The sequence below is a fragment of the Mustela nigripes genome, chromosome 12 (assembly GCF_022355385.1).
Source record: "Mustela nigripes isolate SB6536 chromosome 12, MUSNIG.SB6536, whole genome shotgun sequence".
In the NCBI taxonomy this organism is placed as follows: domain Eukaryota; kingdom Metazoa; phylum Chordata; class Mammalia; order Carnivora; family Mustelidae; genus Mustela; species Mustela nigripes.
In genome coordinates, this window is record NC_081568.1 from 149,057,179 (window position 1) to 149,077,622 (window position 20,444).

At 37.0% G+C, this 20,444-nt stretch overlaps 2 protein-coding genes across 2 annotated transcripts; both read left to right on the top strand.

Moving 5' to 3' along the window:
• Nucleotides 1-6,053: 6,053 nt before the first annotated feature.
• On the top strand, nucleotides 6,054-17,103 carry LOC132027631 (putative vomeronasal receptor-like protein 4). Its single transcript, XM_059416406.1, is given in 4 exon segments — nucleotides 6,054-6,644; nucleotides 6,646-6,938; nucleotides 6,940-6,994; nucleotides 17,086-17,103. Coding segments are annotated over 4 exon segments (957 nt in total).
• Nucleotides 17,104-17,106: 3 nt separating this feature from the next.
• LOC132027632 (olfactory receptor 2V1-like) lies at nucleotides 17,107-18,054 on the top strand. Its single transcript, XM_059416407.1, has one exon. The coding sequence runs from the start codon at nucleotides 17,107-17,109 to the stop codon at nucleotides 18,052-18,054; it is 948 nt and encodes a 315-aa protein (XP_059272390.1).
• Nucleotides 18,055-20,444: the final 2,390 nt, after the last annotated feature.

The window sequence follows — 20,444 nt, forward strand, 5'->3', positions numbered from 1 at the left end:
GAAGGATTAGGTGTTGAAATGCAGCCTGAATTTTTATCACCATGGAGGGGCCCTGGCCCAGTGTTGAGTTCCCTATAAGAAAGACTACTTCACAGAATTGAAGTGGAAGAGACATTTTTTTTTCAGTCCCATAAATGTGCTGTAACATCTAGTTAGACCCTGAGACTAATTTAGAACATGTGTGAAGGTTGTCAATAAGCTCTTGAACCAGCACATACATTGTGAAATCTGACATGGTGTTCCATGCATTCAAAGTTAGGGTTACTGGGAGACTTTGGGAGTTTTGACAGGTATTAAGACCATACAACTCACCAGAGGTGTTAATGATCTTACATATAGAAAAATTGGGACTCAGGTGTTCCTCATCTATTGTTATCCAGGAATCAGGTAATTTCAGTTTTCCCTGTGGTGTCTCTCCTTTGTAACATATCGCAGAGCTAAAGCTGTCCTGCTTCTACAGGTGAAATGACACTTATGGGCTTAGCAGGGGGATAAGCTGAGGACATCCCTTCCCTATAACCACCTCTTGTAGTCCCATCTCCCATAAACAGAGTCACTCTAAAGCCACAGTTGGGTAAGTGACTGTTTCTCAAATTCACTGACAAAGAGGTCTCAACAGTCAGATGGGAGTTGGGATGAGGCAAGATGTTTTTGTTGAAGTATTAGAATTATTTTTTCATAGTTTCAGTCATGTAATATTGAATTATAACTGCATTCAGTTGATGTTTCCAGATCAAATATAGATTTAATTAATGTTATAAGGATATACATTCATAAATTCATGGAATGATATTTGTGTTTTTGTGATACTCTATTTCAATTTGAATTTTTTCACTTTTTATGAATGTTTTTATTAACAAATTAGCTGAACTAGAACTTACTTTATGCATTTCTCTGAATATGAACTAATTTAGAATGGTTTAGTCATACTTCTTTATTCTTTTAATTTTGACACTTTTTGGCATATTTCTAGTTTTTGCTGCTTAAAATTAGGATGTCAGAAAGCATTACATCTGTGAAATATTTTACAATAATTAAATTTTAGTAGATGAAAAGACATATTTTATTCTTTATAGTAGAGTTATTTTCAAGCTACCACAAAACAACCTAGCTAAAATAAAACCTTTTGCTGTTTATTTTTTTTAAAGATTTTATTTATTTATTTGACAGAGAGAAATCACAAGTAGATGGAGAGGCAGGCAGAGAGAGAGAGGAGGAAGCAGGCTCCCCGCTGAGCAGAGAGCCCAATGCGGGACTCGATCCCAGGACTCTGAGATCATGACCTGAGCTGTAGGCAGCGGCTTAAGCCGCTGAGCCACCCAGGCGCCCCCTTTTGCTGTTTATTAAGTCTTTGTATAGTTAATGGCTAGTTTACATGAATGGGGTTGGAAATATTCAACATGCTTGAAACATTACATTCACTTCTCACATTTTATATTTTCTAAGTAAATGGAAACTTCAAATTGCTGTTCATTTTTGTTTAGATGAAGTTATTTTGTGATAATAGAGTAATAATTTGCAAAATTTGAAGGCACTATAATCTCTTACTGTAAAAAGAATCTTCTAAATTTAGTATCCTTGCTTTTTTGAAAGTTGCCATTGAAATCTGTTCTATGAAACATATATTCACAACAAGTGACAAGTATATTTCAATTTAGGTGTTGAAATTCAGAAATCAATGTTTTCTGCATTCAGTAAGAATGTCTAATTCCTTAAATGAAAGACATAGAGCATGGACTCAGTATAGGTAGAAAACAGAAAGTAACAAAATGATAGTAATTGATTTTCTATTTTTGTCCCATGAAGACATTAAGATCTTAGTCACGTTTGTCAGTAAATAATCATTATGTGTCTGAACATTAGAGTATTTTAAGCATGTCTTAAAATAATTCATGTTGAAAGTCCCTGACTTTCCTGCATTTAGGAATGAGAAGTTTTGTGATATGGGGTTGACTGACCCTAAACAGAATTCTTTATAGTATATTACTATATATAACTATATAGTAATATAGAGGGTATGCTATCTTCTTCTCAATTCATAAGTGACACACTTGGCATTATTCTCATGTTCTTACTACTGTGATGCATAAATATGTGACAAGACATGTCATAAACTCCCTGAAAAAAGAATGTTATACTTTGCAGATACCTTTGTGGTTGTGTTCATTGAAGAAAATACAAGACAGATTTTCAAGGGCTACTCAAAATTCCTAAGCCACAATTTGTGATCAAGCCCTTCCAGTGTTTTTCCATTTCCTACTTTTGCAGGGATAACTTTCCCCACATATGTCTTTGCCTTGGATTGCTGAGAATTAAATGCCTTAGAAGCATGCTATCTTTTGCAGCACGACTTGTGATCTCATCTGTACTGTAGAATTGCCAGTGGTATCTGATGCTTAACACACTTGTTCTTTTGGTGTTTGTACCTTTTTCAAAGGCATTTTCATGGAATTGATTTAGTTAGAAAGACTTTTTCCTTTTTGAAACTGCCAGCTGTGTTTCTCATGATGACACTATTGCCACTGAACCAACCAACTTACCTCCACCTTGTCACTTGCAATTAGTACAATGACTTTATGCTATTAACTAGTCATGTATTACAAAACTTTCTATAGAATATAGTAAGGTTAATGAGGAATATAATGTTATTGAGTAGTACACTAATAATACAGGAGGCAGGATGGGATTTTGCATATAGATTATACCATTAAATATATACATCAGGCAGTGTGCAAAGAACTGATGAAAATTACATAATTTATTAAATAATACTCTAGGGACAGCTAGGTGGCTCAATTGGTTAAGTGACTGCCTTTGGCTCAGGTTATGTTCTTGGAGTCCCAGGACTGAGTCCCATGTCGAGCTCCCCTATCAGCAGGGAATTTGCATCTCCCCCTCCCCCCCCCCCCCATCTCATGCTCTCTCTTTCACATCTCTTTCTCTCTCTCTCTCTCTCTAAATTGGGCTTACATGCTCCGAATGACCTCAAGTAAGGTATAATAATGAGAAAAAACTTTATCTGCATTATATGCCTTCTGAGACTGCTCAAGGGCTTCAACCTCAGCCCCAAGACAACCTGATTGTCTCTTCTCAGAGTAAGGGCTGAGATGGGCATTCTGATTTATGTTTTTAGGATTTCACCTAAGATCAAATTCTCCTTCACATTATTATTAGCCTATAATGACTTCTGTGGTGTTTTTTTTTTATATTCCATTTTTCAGATATGCACCATGTTTTAAAAAATCCTATGATTTGTCCATGGGAGGGTCACCAGATTCACAAAAATGTGAATACAGGATGGAGAGAAGTTTAAAATTTAGAAAACAACCTAACTTTTTAAAGTAACTTATTCAATATTTTCATACTTGCATGTAATATGTGTATGTGATAGTTGGGACATACATATGCTAAAATATTCATGATTTTCCTGAAATTCAAATTTAATTGAGTTTAATTCTTTCACTTTATTTGTCAACTTGAATCTATGGGAAATATGGTGCTTTCTTGTTCAGGCTCAGTACAAAGTCCTTAAGAGTATCATTGGAAAAAAGCATTATTTGTCAATCCAGCAGAAATGCTTCTTCAGTATGCAACTGTCATTTAGAGAGAGTGGGCATGAATTAGAGGTGGTCAACCATCTATCCCATAGGAAAGTAAAAGAAAATATTAAAGTTGTTATCTCTGTTGTTGTACTGAATATATCTTATTATCTTTCTTTGGGAGACTGCCTATGATACGTTTTATTTTTTAATGATTTACATATAAAATCTTTAAATATTACACATATACTACTGACCAACACCCAAATGTTGTTTTACTGGTGATTCTTAAATTTTGAATAGCATTGTGCCTTTAAGTCAATATTATTTTAGTATTTCTCTAGGGTCCAGCATGATAGCAGGACCCAAATGTGCTTTTGTTACAGATATATGTTGGTGGCAACTATTAATTTTTTGGTTCTGGCATTGGAGAGAAATTTGACATATAAAATATTAAACACATGAAAAAATAGCTACAGTTCATTTGATCAAATATACCATGTCTCCTCTATAAAATCACATATATCAGGTAATTATAGAGTAAACTCAGCAATAATATTCTGAGTTTGAGCCAACAACATAACCTGTCAAAATTTCTTCACATAAAAAAAGTGAACACTCTTTCTGCTCAGGAGGATAAATAAGAAAAATAAATAAGAAAGAAAAATTTTCTAAGCCCTGTATCAAATTAACTGGATAAAAGGACTATGCCTGCATCCAGAACAAATAACATGGTAAAATAATTGTAAAACTATTCAATGACATTTTACAAAGTGTTCTGATCCTGGAAATATCCTGATCAGACCTGAAGAGAAATATATTTTCTATTGGAGATGTAAGTATTTTTTTTTATTATGGGGGAACCTGGGTGGCTCAGTGGGTTAAAGCCTCTGCTTTTGGCTCAGGTCATGATCCCAGGGTCCTGGGATTGAGCCCCACATTGGGCTCTCTGCTTGGTGGAGAACCTTCTTCCCCCTCTCTCTCTGCCTGCCTCTCTGCTTACTAGTGATCTCTCTCTGTGTCAAATAAATAAATAAAAATCTTTTTTAAAAAAAGAATTTTTTATTATGTTATGTTAGTTACCATACAGTAATAAGCATTTTTAATGACATTGGAAGGTATCCTTGTATTAAAGCCACATAAGAAAGATCACCATATGAATATTTTGATACAACTTTGTGGATATCATGAAATGAATTGTGCATTTGTTCTCTTGAAAATTGAGAGTTGCTATTTAGCAATTCCCTCCTGATATAGAGATTATGGAAGGGATATCTGTGATTGAAAATAAAGGGGAGTGAGCCAAGTTCATGTTGAATAAATTTTTACTATAGAATTTATGGCAAAAAATAATTATCCCTATACCCAGGATGTTGAGATCCAAATCTTCAGACCCTCAATATAAATGTAGTAGGCTATACAGCAATGGAAATGAAGGCTGTAGATAGAAGGAAGATTAGTAATGATTTCATTTTAAAGTACAAGATTATGTTGAGTTATCAGGATAAACCCAATGTAATCCCTAAATGCGGAAAAAGGAGGAAGAAGAACAAGTGTCAACAATATGTTTTGGAAGACTCACCTGGACATTATTTTTGCTTAATTGTCTATTTTGGTGATTAATTCCCCCGTAGCATAAAATTTACTTCAGTTCAACTGTACAAACACATTTAAGTCTTTGTATGGCCATTACTATCATTGGTGATGAGACAGGGCAACACAGAACAGTAAAGGAAAAAGAAGAAGGAGGAGAAGAAGGAGAAGGAAGAGGAGGAGGAGGAGGAGGAGGAAGAGGAGGAGGAGGAGAAGGAGAAGAAGGAGAAGGAGGAGGAGGTAGAGGAGGAGAAGAAGGAGAAGAAGGAGAAGGAGGAGGAGGTAGAGGAGGAGGAGAAGGAGAAGGAGGAGGAGGAAGAGAGGGAAGGGAAGGGGAGGAAGAGGAGGAGGAGAAGTAGAAGATGAAGGAGAAGAAGAGAAAGGGAGAAGGAGAAAGAAGAAGGATTGGGGGAGAAGAAGAAAAAGGAGAAAGTGGGGTGCCTGGGTGGCTCAGTGGGCTCTAGCCTCTGTCTTCAGCTCAGGTCATGATCCCAGGGTCCTGGGATCAACCCCCCTGGGATCAAGCCCCACGTCGGGTTCTCTGCTTGGCAGGGAGCCTGCTTCCCCCCTCTCTCCGACTGCCTCTCTGCCTACTTGTGATCTCTCTCTGTGTGTCAAATAAATAAATAAAATCTTTTAATAAAAAAAAAAGGGAGGAAGAGATAAAGGAGGAGAAATGCATGTACCGCAGAAGTATGGGAAATGGGTTCATTATTCTAGCATGATTGTGGATACATTGTGTGAGATCTCTCAATAGATAGATGGACTTTATTTCTAAGACTTTATACAATGTAGGTTTAAGGATTATTTAGGAGATATAAAAATTGTGATGATGACGATGATTTTGACTACAAAATAAATATCATGGATAATATGGGGTCTATATTTTTTCAGATGTACAAAATACACTTCTTTTCCACTATGATAATTGCATTTTCTATGCACGTTACTATTAAAATATGTCAATTTTTACAACTTGGCACTGGAATCTTAGCCAACACCTTCCTCCTTCTCTTCCAAATCTTCATGCTCCTTCTGGATCAGAGGCCTAAACCCACTGACCTGATCATCTGTCACTTGGCCCATGTCCACATAATGAAACTCTTCATTATACTATTTCTGTTGCCTACAGAGCTGTTTGAATCACCAAACTTTCTGAATGATTTCAAATGTAAGGTTTTATTCTACATGAGCAGAGTGATGAGGGGTCTCTCCATCTGTACCACCTGCCTCCTGAGCATAATCCAGGCCATCACCATCAGCCCCAGCACTTCCTGGTTGGGCAGATTTAAACATAAATGCACACATTACATCTTCCATTCCTTTGTCATCTTATGGTTTCTCAGTTTGTCTCTCAGTGTGAACTCCATCTTTTATACTGTTGCATCTTCTAATACAACCAACGACGACCTACTGAATGTCAGTAAATACTGCTCACTTTCCTCCATAGCCCCTACCATCAGGGCACTGCTTTTCACTTTGACATTATCCAGGGATGTCTACTTCATTGGAGTCATGCTGTTCTCTGGTCTCAAGTGCATACACGGTGACTCATTTGACCAGACATCAGAGGCGTTGCCAGCACCTTCACAGCACCAGCTTCTCTTCAAGAGCCTCTCCAGAGAAAAGGGCCACCCGCACTGTCCTGTTGTTGGTGAGTTTCTTTGTGGTTGTCTACTGGGTGGACTTCATCATCTCATCACCTATAATCCTATTATGGGCATATGACCCTCTTATACTAGACTTCCAGAAGCTTTTGAGCAATGTTTATGCCACTGTCAGTTCTTTGGTATTAATTGTTCTGATAGAAGGATAAAAATATGTTGCAAAAATGTAGCAAACTCACAATCAATTTTAAACAAGTTAATCATGAAATAATTATCCAAAAACTCTTTTTCCTTTTATTCAAAAAACACTTAATTTATTTATATAATGTTTAAAATGTATAACATTATACTTTACCTAAATATTTTTGAAACCTATGATGCCAAGGACCTTCCGTGTGCTTACAAGTTCTTTCGTCTCATTCTCTTTCTCAAACTTTGTGAAGGAAAATTTTATTTCTATTCCAAAAAAATTATAAAGTAGCTTCCCTTTGTAACCCAATCAATTCTTTTTAATTAAATTTACTCTTTTTATTTCAAGATATTAAGCTAAGTATCCAACTTAAGCCTGAGCAACAATTTCTCTCAAGATGTGTGTTTATTTCTCTCTGCTCTGTCTTCTAGAAAGGCTGTAGAGATTTTGCTTTCACTTTTCTCTAGTTTATCTTTCACTACTTTTAACTTTTTTTCTCTTTTTCTCAGTGCTTTAAATTTTTCTTTTTCTTTTGTTTTATGCAATTTTTGTTTCTGGTGAGTATTTTTATTTTGCCCATTTTTGTTACAATGCATTTCTGATTTGTAAGTTCCTTGTCGAATTATAAAATTAGAAATTTGTTTATCATCATTTATTTAATTTCTTTTTTTTGGTATACACTAGTAAAACAATTAAATTTTATTTCTTCTTATTCTATTTCATATATCCTTAGTGACTACTTTTTTCCATAACCACCTCTCTTTATGTCCTCAAGTTAAAATATTTCTTTTTTTTCTTGGTTGCAATATTTCTGCTCAATCTTCTAGTTTATATATCCTCTCATCAATTCAGACTAAATTTATTATTCACCAAATATTGTGTGTTAAATTTAGTGTTATTTTTATAAAAAAATTCAATGATTTAATTCTATTAGGTTCTTTTCCATATATTCTTTTTTTTTAATTTTTTATTTTTTATAAACATATATTTTTATCCCCAGGGGTACAGGTCTGTGAATCACCAGGTTTACACACTTCACAGCACTCACCAAAGCACATACCCTCCCCAATGTCCATAATCCCACCCCTTTTACCAGCCCCCCTCCCCCAAGCAACCCTTAGTTGTTTTGTGAGATTAAGAGTCACTTATGGTTTGTCTCCCTCCCAATCCCATCTTGTTTCATTTATTCTTCTCCTACCCACTTAAGCCCCCATGTTGAATCACCACTTCCTCATATCAGGGAGATCATATGATAGTTGTCTTTCTCTGCTTGACTTATTTCGCTAAGCATGATACGCTCTAGTTCCATCCATGATGTCGCAAATGGCAAGATTTCATTTCTGTTGATGGTCATAGTATTCCATTGTGTATATATACCACATCCATTCATCTGTTGATGGACATCTAGGTTCTTTCCATAGTTTGGCTATTGTGGACATTGCTGCTATAAACATTCGGGTGCACGTGCCCCTTTGGATCACTACGTTTGTATCATTAGGGTAAATACACAATAGTGCAATTGCTGGGTCATAGGGCAGCTCTATTTTCAACATTTTGAGGAACCTCCATGCTGTTTTCCAGAGTGGCTGCACCAGCTTGCATTCCCACCAACAGTGTAGGAGGGTTCCCCTTTCTCCGCATCCTCGCCAGCATCTGTCATTTCCTGACTTGTTGATTTTAGCCATTCTGACTGGTGTGAGGTGATATCTCATTGTGGTTTTGATTTGTATTTCCCTGATGCCGAGTGATATGGAGCACTTTTTCATGTGTCTGTTCGCCATCTGGATGTCTTCTTTGCAGAAATGTCTGTTCATGTCCTCTGCCCATTTCTTGATTGGATTATTTGTTCTTTGGGTGTTGAGTTTGCTAAGTTCTTTATAGATTCTGGACACTAGTCCTTTATCTGATATGTCGTTTGCAAATATCTTCTCCCATTCTGTCATTGTCTTTTGATTTTGTTAACTGTTTCCTTTGCTGTGCAAAAGCTTTTGATCTTGATGAAATCCCAGTAGTTCATTTTTTCCCTTGCTTCCCTTGCCTTTTGCGTTGTTCCTAGGAAGATGTTGCTGCGGCAGAGGTCGAAGAGGTTGCTGCCCGTGTTCTCCTCAAGGATTTTGATGGATTCCTTTCGTACATTGAGGTCCTTCATCCATTTTGAGTCTATTTTTGTGTGTGGTGTAAGGAAATGGTCCAATTTCATTTGTCTGTATGTGGCTGTCCAATTTTCCCAGCACCATTTATTGAAGAGGCTGTCTTTTTTCCATTGGACATTCTTTCCTGCTTTGTCGAAGATTAGTTGACCATAGATTTGAGGGTCTATTTCTGGGCTCTCTATTCTGTTCCATTGATCTATGTGTCTGTTTTTGTGCCAGTACCATGCTGTCTTTGTTTTTTCTTTTTACCTTTTTCTCATTTCAACCAGATGTTTAATATATCAACTTACATTTCATAGTAGCTTTTTAACTTGTACTTTCACACACCTATATATATTTTAAAGATATGTGCTTCAATGTAGTCCTTTTTTCCCTATCCAATATTACCTTTATATAAAAGTTTTACTTTCCCTGTAATTTTGGGAGGTAGTTTCCTCTAACAAACACAACAAAATACTCCTGGAAACAACTGAAACACCCTACTTTGTCCACACTGAGAGATTATACCCCCCCTTCCTCTCACCCCCTCCTTTTGGGGGTAATTTTTAATTTTTTTAAATCTCTTTTAAAAATTTTATAAATTAACTTTTTGTGCTTCATTTTGACTTGGTCTTCTTAGTAATATCTTCTGACCACTCCAGATTTTCCTAGGATGTATTGTGCTTTGGTTGTAGTTGATATATTGGACTCTGTACATTACCACAACCATCCTTCAACAGAATGACTAGAAGGAGGAAAACCCAACAAAGAAAAGAACCAGAGACAGTGGCCTCTACCACAGACTTAATGGATTGATATAAGCAAGATGTCAGAGATAGACTTCAGGATAGCAATCATGAAGTCAATAGCTATGCTAAAAAAAAAAAAGCAATAGTAACAATGTAGAATCTAAGGACAGAAATGAGATCTAATCAGCCTGAACTTAAAAATGCTGTGAAAGAGATACATTTTTAACTGAATACTCTTAACAGCCAGGGTAAATGAGGCAGAAGAATGAATTAGGGATCTAGAAGAAAAGCTGCTAGAAAGGAAGGAAGTCTAGGAAGATAGGGATAAACAGTTAGAAGCCCATGAGACCAGACTTAGAGAAATCAAAGATGCCATGAAACATTCCAATGTTAGAATTATTGGGATCCCTGAGTGGGTGGAGAGAGAGAGAGAGAGAGGACAAGAAGGTATAACTGAGCAATAGCTGGGCACTTCCCTAATCTGGGGTAGGAAATAAGCATTCATGTCCAAGAGGTAGAGAGGACCCCTCCCGAGATCAATAATGGCAGACCAACACCCCAGCATATTAAAGAAAACTTGGAAATCTTAGAACCAAGGAAGTTATCCTGAGAGAGACTAGAGGAAAGAAATTTCTTACATATGGAAGGAGGAACATCAGAATAACATCAGACCTGTCCACCGAGACCTGGAAAGCCAGAAAGGTCTGGCAAGCCATATTCAGGGTATTAAATGAGAATAACATGCAGCCAAAGGTACTCTATCCAGCAAGGCTGTCATTCAGAACAGAAGGAGAGACAAAGAGCTTCCAGTACTGGCAGAAACTGAAAGAATATGTGACCACCAAGAATTGCAAGAAATTTTAAGGGGAATTCTATAAAAGAAGAAAGACCCCGAGAGTAATATAGACCAGAAAGTAATGGAGACAATCTACAGAAACAGGGACTTTACAGGCAGTATGATGGCACTAAATTCATATCTTTCAATAGTTACTCCCAATGTGAATAGCCTAAATGCTCCCATGAAATGGCACCAGGTTTCAGATTGGATAAAAAAGATAGGACTCATTCATATGCTGCCAACAAAAGACTCATTTTGAAACTAAAGACACCTCCAGATTGAAAGTGAAGGGATGGAGAAATCTATCATGCAAACAGGCCTCAAAATAAAGCTGGGGTAGCAATTCTTATATCAGACAAATTGGATTTTTAAACCAAAAACTGTAGTAAGAAATGTAAAGGAACATGTATCAAACTTAAAGTGTCTATCCCACAAGAAAATCTAACAGTTTTAAGTATCTATGCCCCCAACATGAGAGCAGCCATCTACATAAGCCAACTGTTAACCAAAATAATCATATTGATAAGAATACATTAATTGTAAGAGACCCTCACATGCCACTCTCAGCAATAAACAGATCATCTAAGCAGAAAATCAACAAAGAAACAGAGCTTTGAATGGCACATTGGACCAGATGGACTTCATAGATATATACAGAACATTCCACCCTAAAACAACAGAATACTCATTCTCCTCAAATGCACATGGAACTTTCTCCAGAATAGATCACATACTTGGTCACAAATCAGGTCTCAACACATACCAAAAGATTGAGATTATTCCCTGCATACACATTCATACCACAATGCTTTGAAACTGAAATTCAATCACAAGAAGAAATTTGGAAGGAATTCAAACACTTGGAAGTTAGAAGGCAACCTGCTAAAGAATGAATGGTCAACCAGGAAATTAAAGAAAAACATAAACAATTCATTGAAACTAATGAGAATGAAAACACATTGGTTCAAAATCTATGAGATACTTCATAAGCAGTCCTAAGAGGGAAGTACATAGGAATCAAAGCCTCTCTCAAAAAATTAGAAAAATCCCAAATGCACAAGCTAACCTTACACCTAAAGGAGCTGGAGAGAGAATAAATAAAGCCTAAACCAAGCAGGAGAAGAGAAATAATAAAGTTTAGAGCAGAAATCAATGAAATAGAAACCAGAAGAACAGTAAAAGAGACCAAAAAAAAAAAAAAACCCCACAGAATCTGGTTCTTTGAAAGAATTAATGAGATTAATAAACCTCTGGTCAGACTTATCCAAAAGAAAAGAGAAAGGACCCAAATTAATAAAATCATGAATGTAAGGGGGAGAGATGAAAACTAGAACCAAGAAAACAGGCACAATTGTTAGAACATATAATGAACAGCTATATGCCCACAAATTAAGAAACCTGGAAGAAATGGATTCCTTCCTAGAAACTTATAAGCTAAGACTGAAACAGGAAGAAATAGGCAATCTGAACAGACCAATAGCCAGCAAGGAAATTGAAGCAGCAATCAAAAACCTCCCCAAAAAACAAGAGTCCGGGGCCAGAGGGCTTTCTGGAGGAATTCTGACAAATATTTAAAGAAGAAATCATACTTATTCTACTGAATCTGTTCAAAAAAAAAATAGAAATAGAAGGAAAATTTCCAAACTCCTTCTAAGCGGCCACATTACCTTAATCCCAAAACCAGACAAAGACCCCATTCAAAAGAAGAATACTGTCCAATATCCTTGATGAACATGGATGCAAAAATTCTCACCAAGATACTAGCCAATAAAATCAGACAGTATATTAAGAGGATTATTCACCATGACCAGGTGTGACTTATTCCTGGTATGCAACAGTGGTTCAACATTCACAAGTCAATCAATGTGATAGAATACATTAATAAAATAAAAGACCATATAGCCCTCTCAATTGATGCAAAAATCATTTGACAAAATACAGCATCCTTTTCTGATTAAAACTCTTCAAAGTATAGGAATAGAGGGAACATACCTCAATATAATAAAAGCCATCTATGAAAAACCCACAGCAAATATCATTCTCAATGGGGAAAAACTGAAAGTTTTCCCTTAAGGTCAGGAACATGACAGGATGCACACTCTCACCACTTTTATTAAACTTGGTACTAGAAGTCCTAGCTTCAGCAATCAGACAACAAAAAGAAATAAAAGGGGTTCAAACTGGAAAAGAAGAAGTCAAACCCTCTCTCTCTCCACTGATAAAATGATTCTTCATATGGAAAACCCAAAAGACTTCATCCATAAAATTGTTACCACTCATATAGCAATTCAGCTCATGGCAGGATACAAGATCAATGTATATAAACCACTTGCATTTCTTACACCAACAATAAGACTGAAGAAAGAGAAATTAAGGAATTGATCCCATTTACAATCGCACCCAAAACCATAAGATAGCCAGGAATAAACCCAACCAAAGATGTAAAGGATCTATACTCTGGAAACTACAGAACACTTATGAAAGAAATTGAGGAAGACAGAAAGATATGGAAAAACATTCCATGTTCATGGATTGGAAGAATAAACATTGTTAAAACATCTTTGCTGCCCAGAGCAATCTACACATTCAGTGCAATCCCTATGAAAATGCCATCAGCATTTTTCACAGAGCTAGAACAAAAAATCCTAAAATTTGTATGGAACTGGAAAGCACCATGAATTGCCAGAGGCATGTGAAAAAGAAAACCAAAGCTGGGGGTATCAAAATGCCTGACTTCAATCTATATTACAAAGTTGCGAGCATCAAAACAGCATGGTGCTGGCTCGAAAACAGATAGGTCAATAGATCAGAATAAAGAGCCCAGAAGTGGACCCTCAACTCTATGGACAGCTAATCTTTGACAATCAGGAAAGACTATCCAATGAAAAAGACAGCCTTTTCAATAAATGGTGCTGGAAAATTGGACAGCCACATTCAGAAGAATGAAACTGAACCATTCCCTTACACCACACACAAAGATGAACTCAAATGGGTGAAAGACCTAAATGTGAGAGAGGAATCCATCAAAATCCTGGAGCAGAATGTGGTCAGTAACTTTTTGACCTTGAACACATAAACTTCTTGCAAGACTGGTCTCCAAAGGCAAGAGAAACAAAAGCAAAAATGAACTATTGGAGGGGCGCCTGGGTGGCTCAGTGGGTTAAGCCTCTGCCTTCAGCTCAGGTCATGGTCTCAGGGTCCTGGGATTGGGCCCCGCATCGGGCTCTCCGCTCAGGAGGGAGCCTGCTTCCCTTTCTCTCTCTCTCTGCTGCTGCTCTGCCTACCTGTGATCTCTGTCTGTCAAATAAATAAATAAATAAAATCTTTAAAAAAAATGAACTACTGGGATTTCATCAAGATAGAAACTTCTGTACAACAAAAGAACCAGTGAACAAAACTAAAAGGCAAGGTATAGAATTGGAAAAGATATTTGCAAATGATGTATCAGATAAAGGGATAGCATCCAAGATCTATAAAGAACTTCTCAAACTTAACACCCAAAAAACAAACAGTCCAGTTAAGAATTGGGCAGAAGACATGAACAGACACTTCTCCAGGGAAGATATACAAATGGCTAACAGACACATGAGGAAATGCTCCACATCACTTGTCATCAGGGAAATACAAGTCAAAACCATAATGAGATACAACCTCATCCCAGTCAGAATAGCTAAAGTTAACAAGACAAGGAACAACAAATTTTGGCAAGGATGTGGAGAAATGGGAAACTTCTTACACTGTTGGTGGGAATGCAAGCTGGTACAGCTACTCTGGAAAACAGTATGGAGGTTCCTAAAGAAATAAAATATAGAGCTACCCTACGACCTAACTATTGCACTACGGGGTATTTACCCCAAAGATACAAATGTAGTGAAAAGAAGGACACATGCCCTCCAATGTTCATAGTAGCAATATCCACAATAACAAAACTGTGGAAGGAGCTGAGATATCCTTCAACAGAAGAATGGATAAAGAAGATGTGATTCATATTTAACATGGAATATTACTCAGCCATCAAGGATGACCACTTATCATTTACATTGACATGGCTGGAATGGAGGAGATTATGCTAAGTAAAGTAATCAATTGTGAAATAATTAATTAATAATTATTAATAATTATTAACAATTAATAATTGTGAAAGACAATTATCACATGGTTTCACTCACATGTGGAATATAAGGAATAGTGCAGAGGATCATAGGCGGAAGAGAGGGAAAATTGAAAGGGAAAAAAATCAGAGATGGAGATAAACCATGAGAAACTCTTTTGACTCTGGGAAACAACTAAGGGTTACAGAAGGGGAGGGGCTTAGGGGAAGGGGATAAATGGGCAATGGGCATTAAGGAGGGCATGTGATGTAATGAGAATTGGGTGTAATAAACAACTGATGAATCATTGACCATTACATCTAAAACCAATGTATCATATATTGGCTAATTGAATTTAAATAGAAAATAAAAATTTATAAAGCATTAAATGATTTATAAGGCATTTTAGAGGAATAAGGAGAATCTTAAACAACTTTGTGTCCTGGAACTGGTACAAACATGAAGAATTAGACCCACGTGGATTCAAAGTGATTTCCAGCAGCTGATGACAGTTTGTGATAGAGTGGAAAAAAGGAAGTGATTTCCACTAAAGTTACTGAATATTGGTGTGTCCTGTCCATCACCTATCAGTCAGGCTCTCTCCCCCCAAATACAGGTTGCCTTCCCTAGGTTATCCATGTCATAAGACCCTTAGTCTGATCTGATTATGTCTTAGTATATGAAATGGTAACATTTTTTGTTTACTTTCATGAACCAAAATCATCTGTTACTTGTGAAATCTCAGTTAATTCAGGTTAGATTAATATTAGCTATTTTGTGATACACTAGACTTTCGAAAATTCATCATAACCCAATTGTGGACAGGTGAGGTATATTGTTCACACCTTCACATGAATTGTTTCTTTTAACTGACAATAACCCTATGTTATTGTTATGTCCAAGTTGTAAATGAGGAAACAGAAATGAGGGAGTTCCTGGAAACTGCCCAGATCATGCAGGTAGTAAAAGGTAAGTCTGTGTTTAAATTTTGCTTTTCTCCTTAACCACCATGATGCAGAAGAGAGGATTGGGTGATTTTTCTTCCCAATGAATTCAGTCATACCCCCTAAAACCTGAGCTAATTATCTACTGGAGCAGGACAGAAACAAAACACTCCCCAGAGATCTCATGGCACAGCGCTGTATTTAATCTCTGCTTCATGCACCAGCAGAGATACCCTGGGTTGGCTGTGAGTGTGCAGCACCAACTTCACCAAAATCATCAACCAAAAGGCTTTATTGTAAACAGCTTAATGTCTGACTTAATGAGCCACAGAATACAAAGGAAAATGTTGAAGAATTGAGACTCCTCAGAAGGTGACAAAAATGGACACATGTAATGACCAGGTAGAACACAAATGAAAGAAGTCATTGTCCTAGGCTCCAGTGGGGAGACATAAGGGTTATAAATAATTTGTGATACTCTATATGTGGTAATATCTTCAAGGCACTTTAGAAAGAAACTCCTATATGTATGTTTAAACCCTCATAGCTATGGGTGCCTGAGTGGTTCAGTCTGTTAAGCATCTGCCTTCAGCTCAGGTCATGATCCCAGGGTCCTGGGCTTTAGCCTCTGGAAGGGCTACTCAGTGGGGAGAATAGGGAATTCTCTCTCTGCCTCTCCCCGTGCTGGCACTGTCACTCTCTTAAATGAATAAAGTCTTCTTTAAAAATACAATAAAACCCTCACTGATAACTTAGTAGTTGCATGAGAACTCGGTGAATGATGAGAACCCAGGACAGATTATATTGTTGATTGTTACATCGATCAATTGTGTTTATTGTTACACAGATTATAATGGTACAAAACCTATCAGCTACCAGTCAGTAATTTGTCTCAGCAAGATAGTTACACTCTTTGTGTATAAACATAAATGAAATCCTTGTTTCCCTGAGATGTATTTGAAGGCATCTTTGTGTTTTTAAAGGAAGACGTTCTAACGTTTTTTTTTCCAAAACATGTCACATTATTCAATACATATCACGAATATTTAAAACATTGGCTGCAGATTGATAGATTAAGTGTATTGCTTTTTTTTTTTTTTTTTTTTTGGTCAGAGAGAGTGAGCACAGGCAGACAGAGTGGCAGGCAGAGGCAGAGGGAGAAGCAGGCTTCCCGCTGAGCAAGGAGCCCGATGCAGGACTCAATCCTAGGATGCCAGGATTATGACCTGAGCCAAAGGCAGCCGCTCAACCAACTGAGCCAAAAAAAAAAAAAGTTAAATATATTGCAACATATTTGGATTTGCTCAGTAATTATGCAGGTTTCCAGAGTAGATTCAAATCAGTAGTGCATTTATACTAGAAGAGCAGTGACACTCTATGTTCTTCTTCCATGATCCTCCAGATCAAACCAGTAGACTAAGGCATGGAGCAAGGAAATGAATCTGTCACCACAGATTTCATTCTCCTTGGCTTTTTCTCTGACTCCCAGCATCCTAAACTCCTCATCTCCGTTGTACTTCTGAGTCTTGGGGTGGCCATCACAGGAAATTCCATCCTGGCCCTGCTGATCTGGGGTCATGCTTGCCTCCACACTCCCATGTACTTCCTGCTCAGTCAGCTTTCCCTCATGGACCTAATGTTAATCTCCACCACTGTCCCCAAGATGGCTGCCAACTTCTTTTCTGGACATAGGTTTATCTCTCACATTGGCTGTGGAGTCCAAATCTTTCTATACTTAATGCTAGGAGTGGCTGAATGTGTTCTTCTGACTCTCATGGCCTTTGACCGCTATTTGGCCATATGTAGCCCCCTCAGATATCCGGTCATCATGACACCCCGAGTCTGTATGCAAATGGCCACTGGCTCATGGGCTGGGGGTGTGCTCATCTCCTTAATGCACACTATTTATGCAATGCACTTCTCTACTTGTGGCTCCAGAAAAATTCACCATTTCTTCTGTGAGGTAATGGCCCTTCTGAAGCTCTCCTGTGAGGACACTTCAACCTATGAGAAAGTGGTGTTAGTGTCCAGCATTGCTTTCCTTCTTATCCCTTTTGGACTCATCGTGACTTCCTACATCCTCATCTATTTCGCTGTTCTCCACATGAACTCCCCTGAGGGCAAAAATAAAGCTCTAGCTACCTGCTCCTCCCACCTTGGTGTGGTAAGTCTCTACTTTGGTCCAGCCATGATTATCTACACAACTCCACGTTCCTCTCTCCCCTCAGAAGTGGACCAGCATCTCTTTGTGTTTGATGTAATCATTACCCCCATGCTTAACCCCCTCATCTACAGCCTGAGGAACAAGGAGGTGTTGGGGGCTCTGAGGAAGGTTCTGTGGAGAAAGCTGATGTTTAAACAGAAAAGATGATGTCACTTGTTTCTTTAAACACCCAGATTCTTTATTGTTCTCCTAGTTAATGCTAATGCTATTATGAAAAAATAAACTCTAGATTTCAATTTTCAACCCATATTACAAAAGTTATACTTCCTTCCTTTCAAATTTTAAGTAATGTGTACTATACTACAATGGGGTAGGGAGCTCCTATTTAACAGTATTACTTAAACTAACTGTTAGTTCCCCTATAAATCAAATTCTGAAAAGTGACCGAGGCATATATATATAAACAAACTTCACATGATTTAAGATATCCTCCTAGATAACATGGTCCTAATGTTCCTTTTTAACCTCATGGTCTACACTCATCATCAGTACACTCAGACATGCATCATTTTGGTTTATTCAGCCTTGGACTTTTCGTATGATTTCATGAGTCATCATTTTTTAGACACAGCTTGGTATTACCTCTGTCACTTGTGTCCATCTATTGAAATGCCACTCTTCCATGAACCGTCTCAAAACTCTCTCTTTGATTTCCTGGCTTCATTGCAGATTCTGCTAGTTTCCCATTACTTACAACTTAGCAAATTTGTGTCAGGTCTGAAAAAAATATTTATTAATAATATGATTACTTACTCTAGAAATTTTCAAAAAATACAATGAAAGAGGGGGGGAAAGCCCATATTCTGACCAATCAGAGGAAAATACTATCAAGTTTGTATATAAAATCTATTAATTACTTTCTATGTGACATATTTTCTTTTTAAATTATTTTTCTTTTAATCTGAAATATAGTTGACATAAAATTATACTAGTTTCAGGTGTACAACACAGTGATTAGACAATTGTATACATTACAAAATGCCCACCACATATATATAACCATATATATATATATATATATATATATGAGTAGGGTTATTGTCATATATATAACTCATATATATATATGAGTAGGGTTATTGTCTGTCCCCATAGAAAGTTATTGCAATATTATTGCATATTTCCTATGCTGTGCTTCTCATCTTAGTGAGTTATTAGTGTTACAACTAGAAGTTTGTATCTCCTAATCCACCTTCACCTATGTTGCCTATTCCTCTCCCATCCCCTCTGGCAATCACCATTTTGTTCTCTGTATTTATGAGTTGTACGTTTTTGGTTCACTTTGTTCATTTGTTCTGCTTTCTGAATTCCAAATATCAGCAAAATTACATGGTATTTGTCTTCTCTGTATGACTTATTTCACTCAGCAAAATACTCTAGGTCCATCTAGGTGATCAGGAATGGCAAAATTTCATTCTTTTTTATGGCTAATATTGCATTGTGCATATATATATACACCACTCTTCTTTGTCCATTCATTTATCAATGAACATTAAAGTTGCTTTTGTATTTTGGATATTGTAAATAATGCTGAAATAAACATAAAAGTGCATATATCTCCTTGAATTGGTGTTTTCATTTTGGGGGAGAAATACCCAGAGCAATGGAATTTACTGGATCATATATGGTAATTCTATCTTTAATTTTTTGAAGAGCCTCTATACTGTTTTCCATAGTAGCTACACCAATTTGCATTCCTACCAATAGTGTACAAGTTCTTCTTTCTCATCCTCATCAACACTTGTTATTTTTCTTTTTTTATTACCAGCCATTTTGGATGAGGTAAGGTGATATCTCATAGCAGTGGTTTTTATTTGCATTTCCCTCATGATTAGTGACGTTGAGCATCCTCTTATATGTCTGCTGGTCACCTGAATGTCTTCTTCAGAAAAATGTCTTTTCAGGTCTTCAGCTTATTTTTTTAACTGGAATTTTCTGGCATTGGTTGTATGAGTTCTTTACATATCTTTGATATCAACTTCCTATTGAACATTTACAAATATCTTCTCCCATTCAGTGAGTTGGCTTCACTGTGCAAAAGCTTTTTAGTTTGATATAGTCTTAATAGTTTAATTTTGTTTTTGTTTCCCTTGCCCGAGAAGACATATCCAGAAAAATATTGCTAAAGTCAATGTCAAAGAAATTACTGTCTAGGGATCTTTTAAAGGAGTTTTATGGCTCCGGGTCTTAAATTTAGGTCACTAATCCATTTCATTTTGTAGATGATGTAAGAAAATGGGCCAGCTTCAATTAGAGCTTGGAACAATGGTGGTGTGGAAGGACGCTGAGCTCACCTGGCCCCATGTGCACAAGATATCATCCATGTACAAGGCAATAAAAGGGAAAGTGATTAAAGACTGACGGAACAAAGTAAACAACTAAATATAAAGAAGAAGCTGCATCTGAAAGATTTAGGAAGGTCAGAAATGGAAGCAGGCTGCCCCTAGGAAGGAGGAGCCTGCACTTGTGGAAAAGGCAGGAAAAGAAATGTGCCCTTGCACCAGGAAGCTCACACAGAGAAGAATAATCCCCATAAC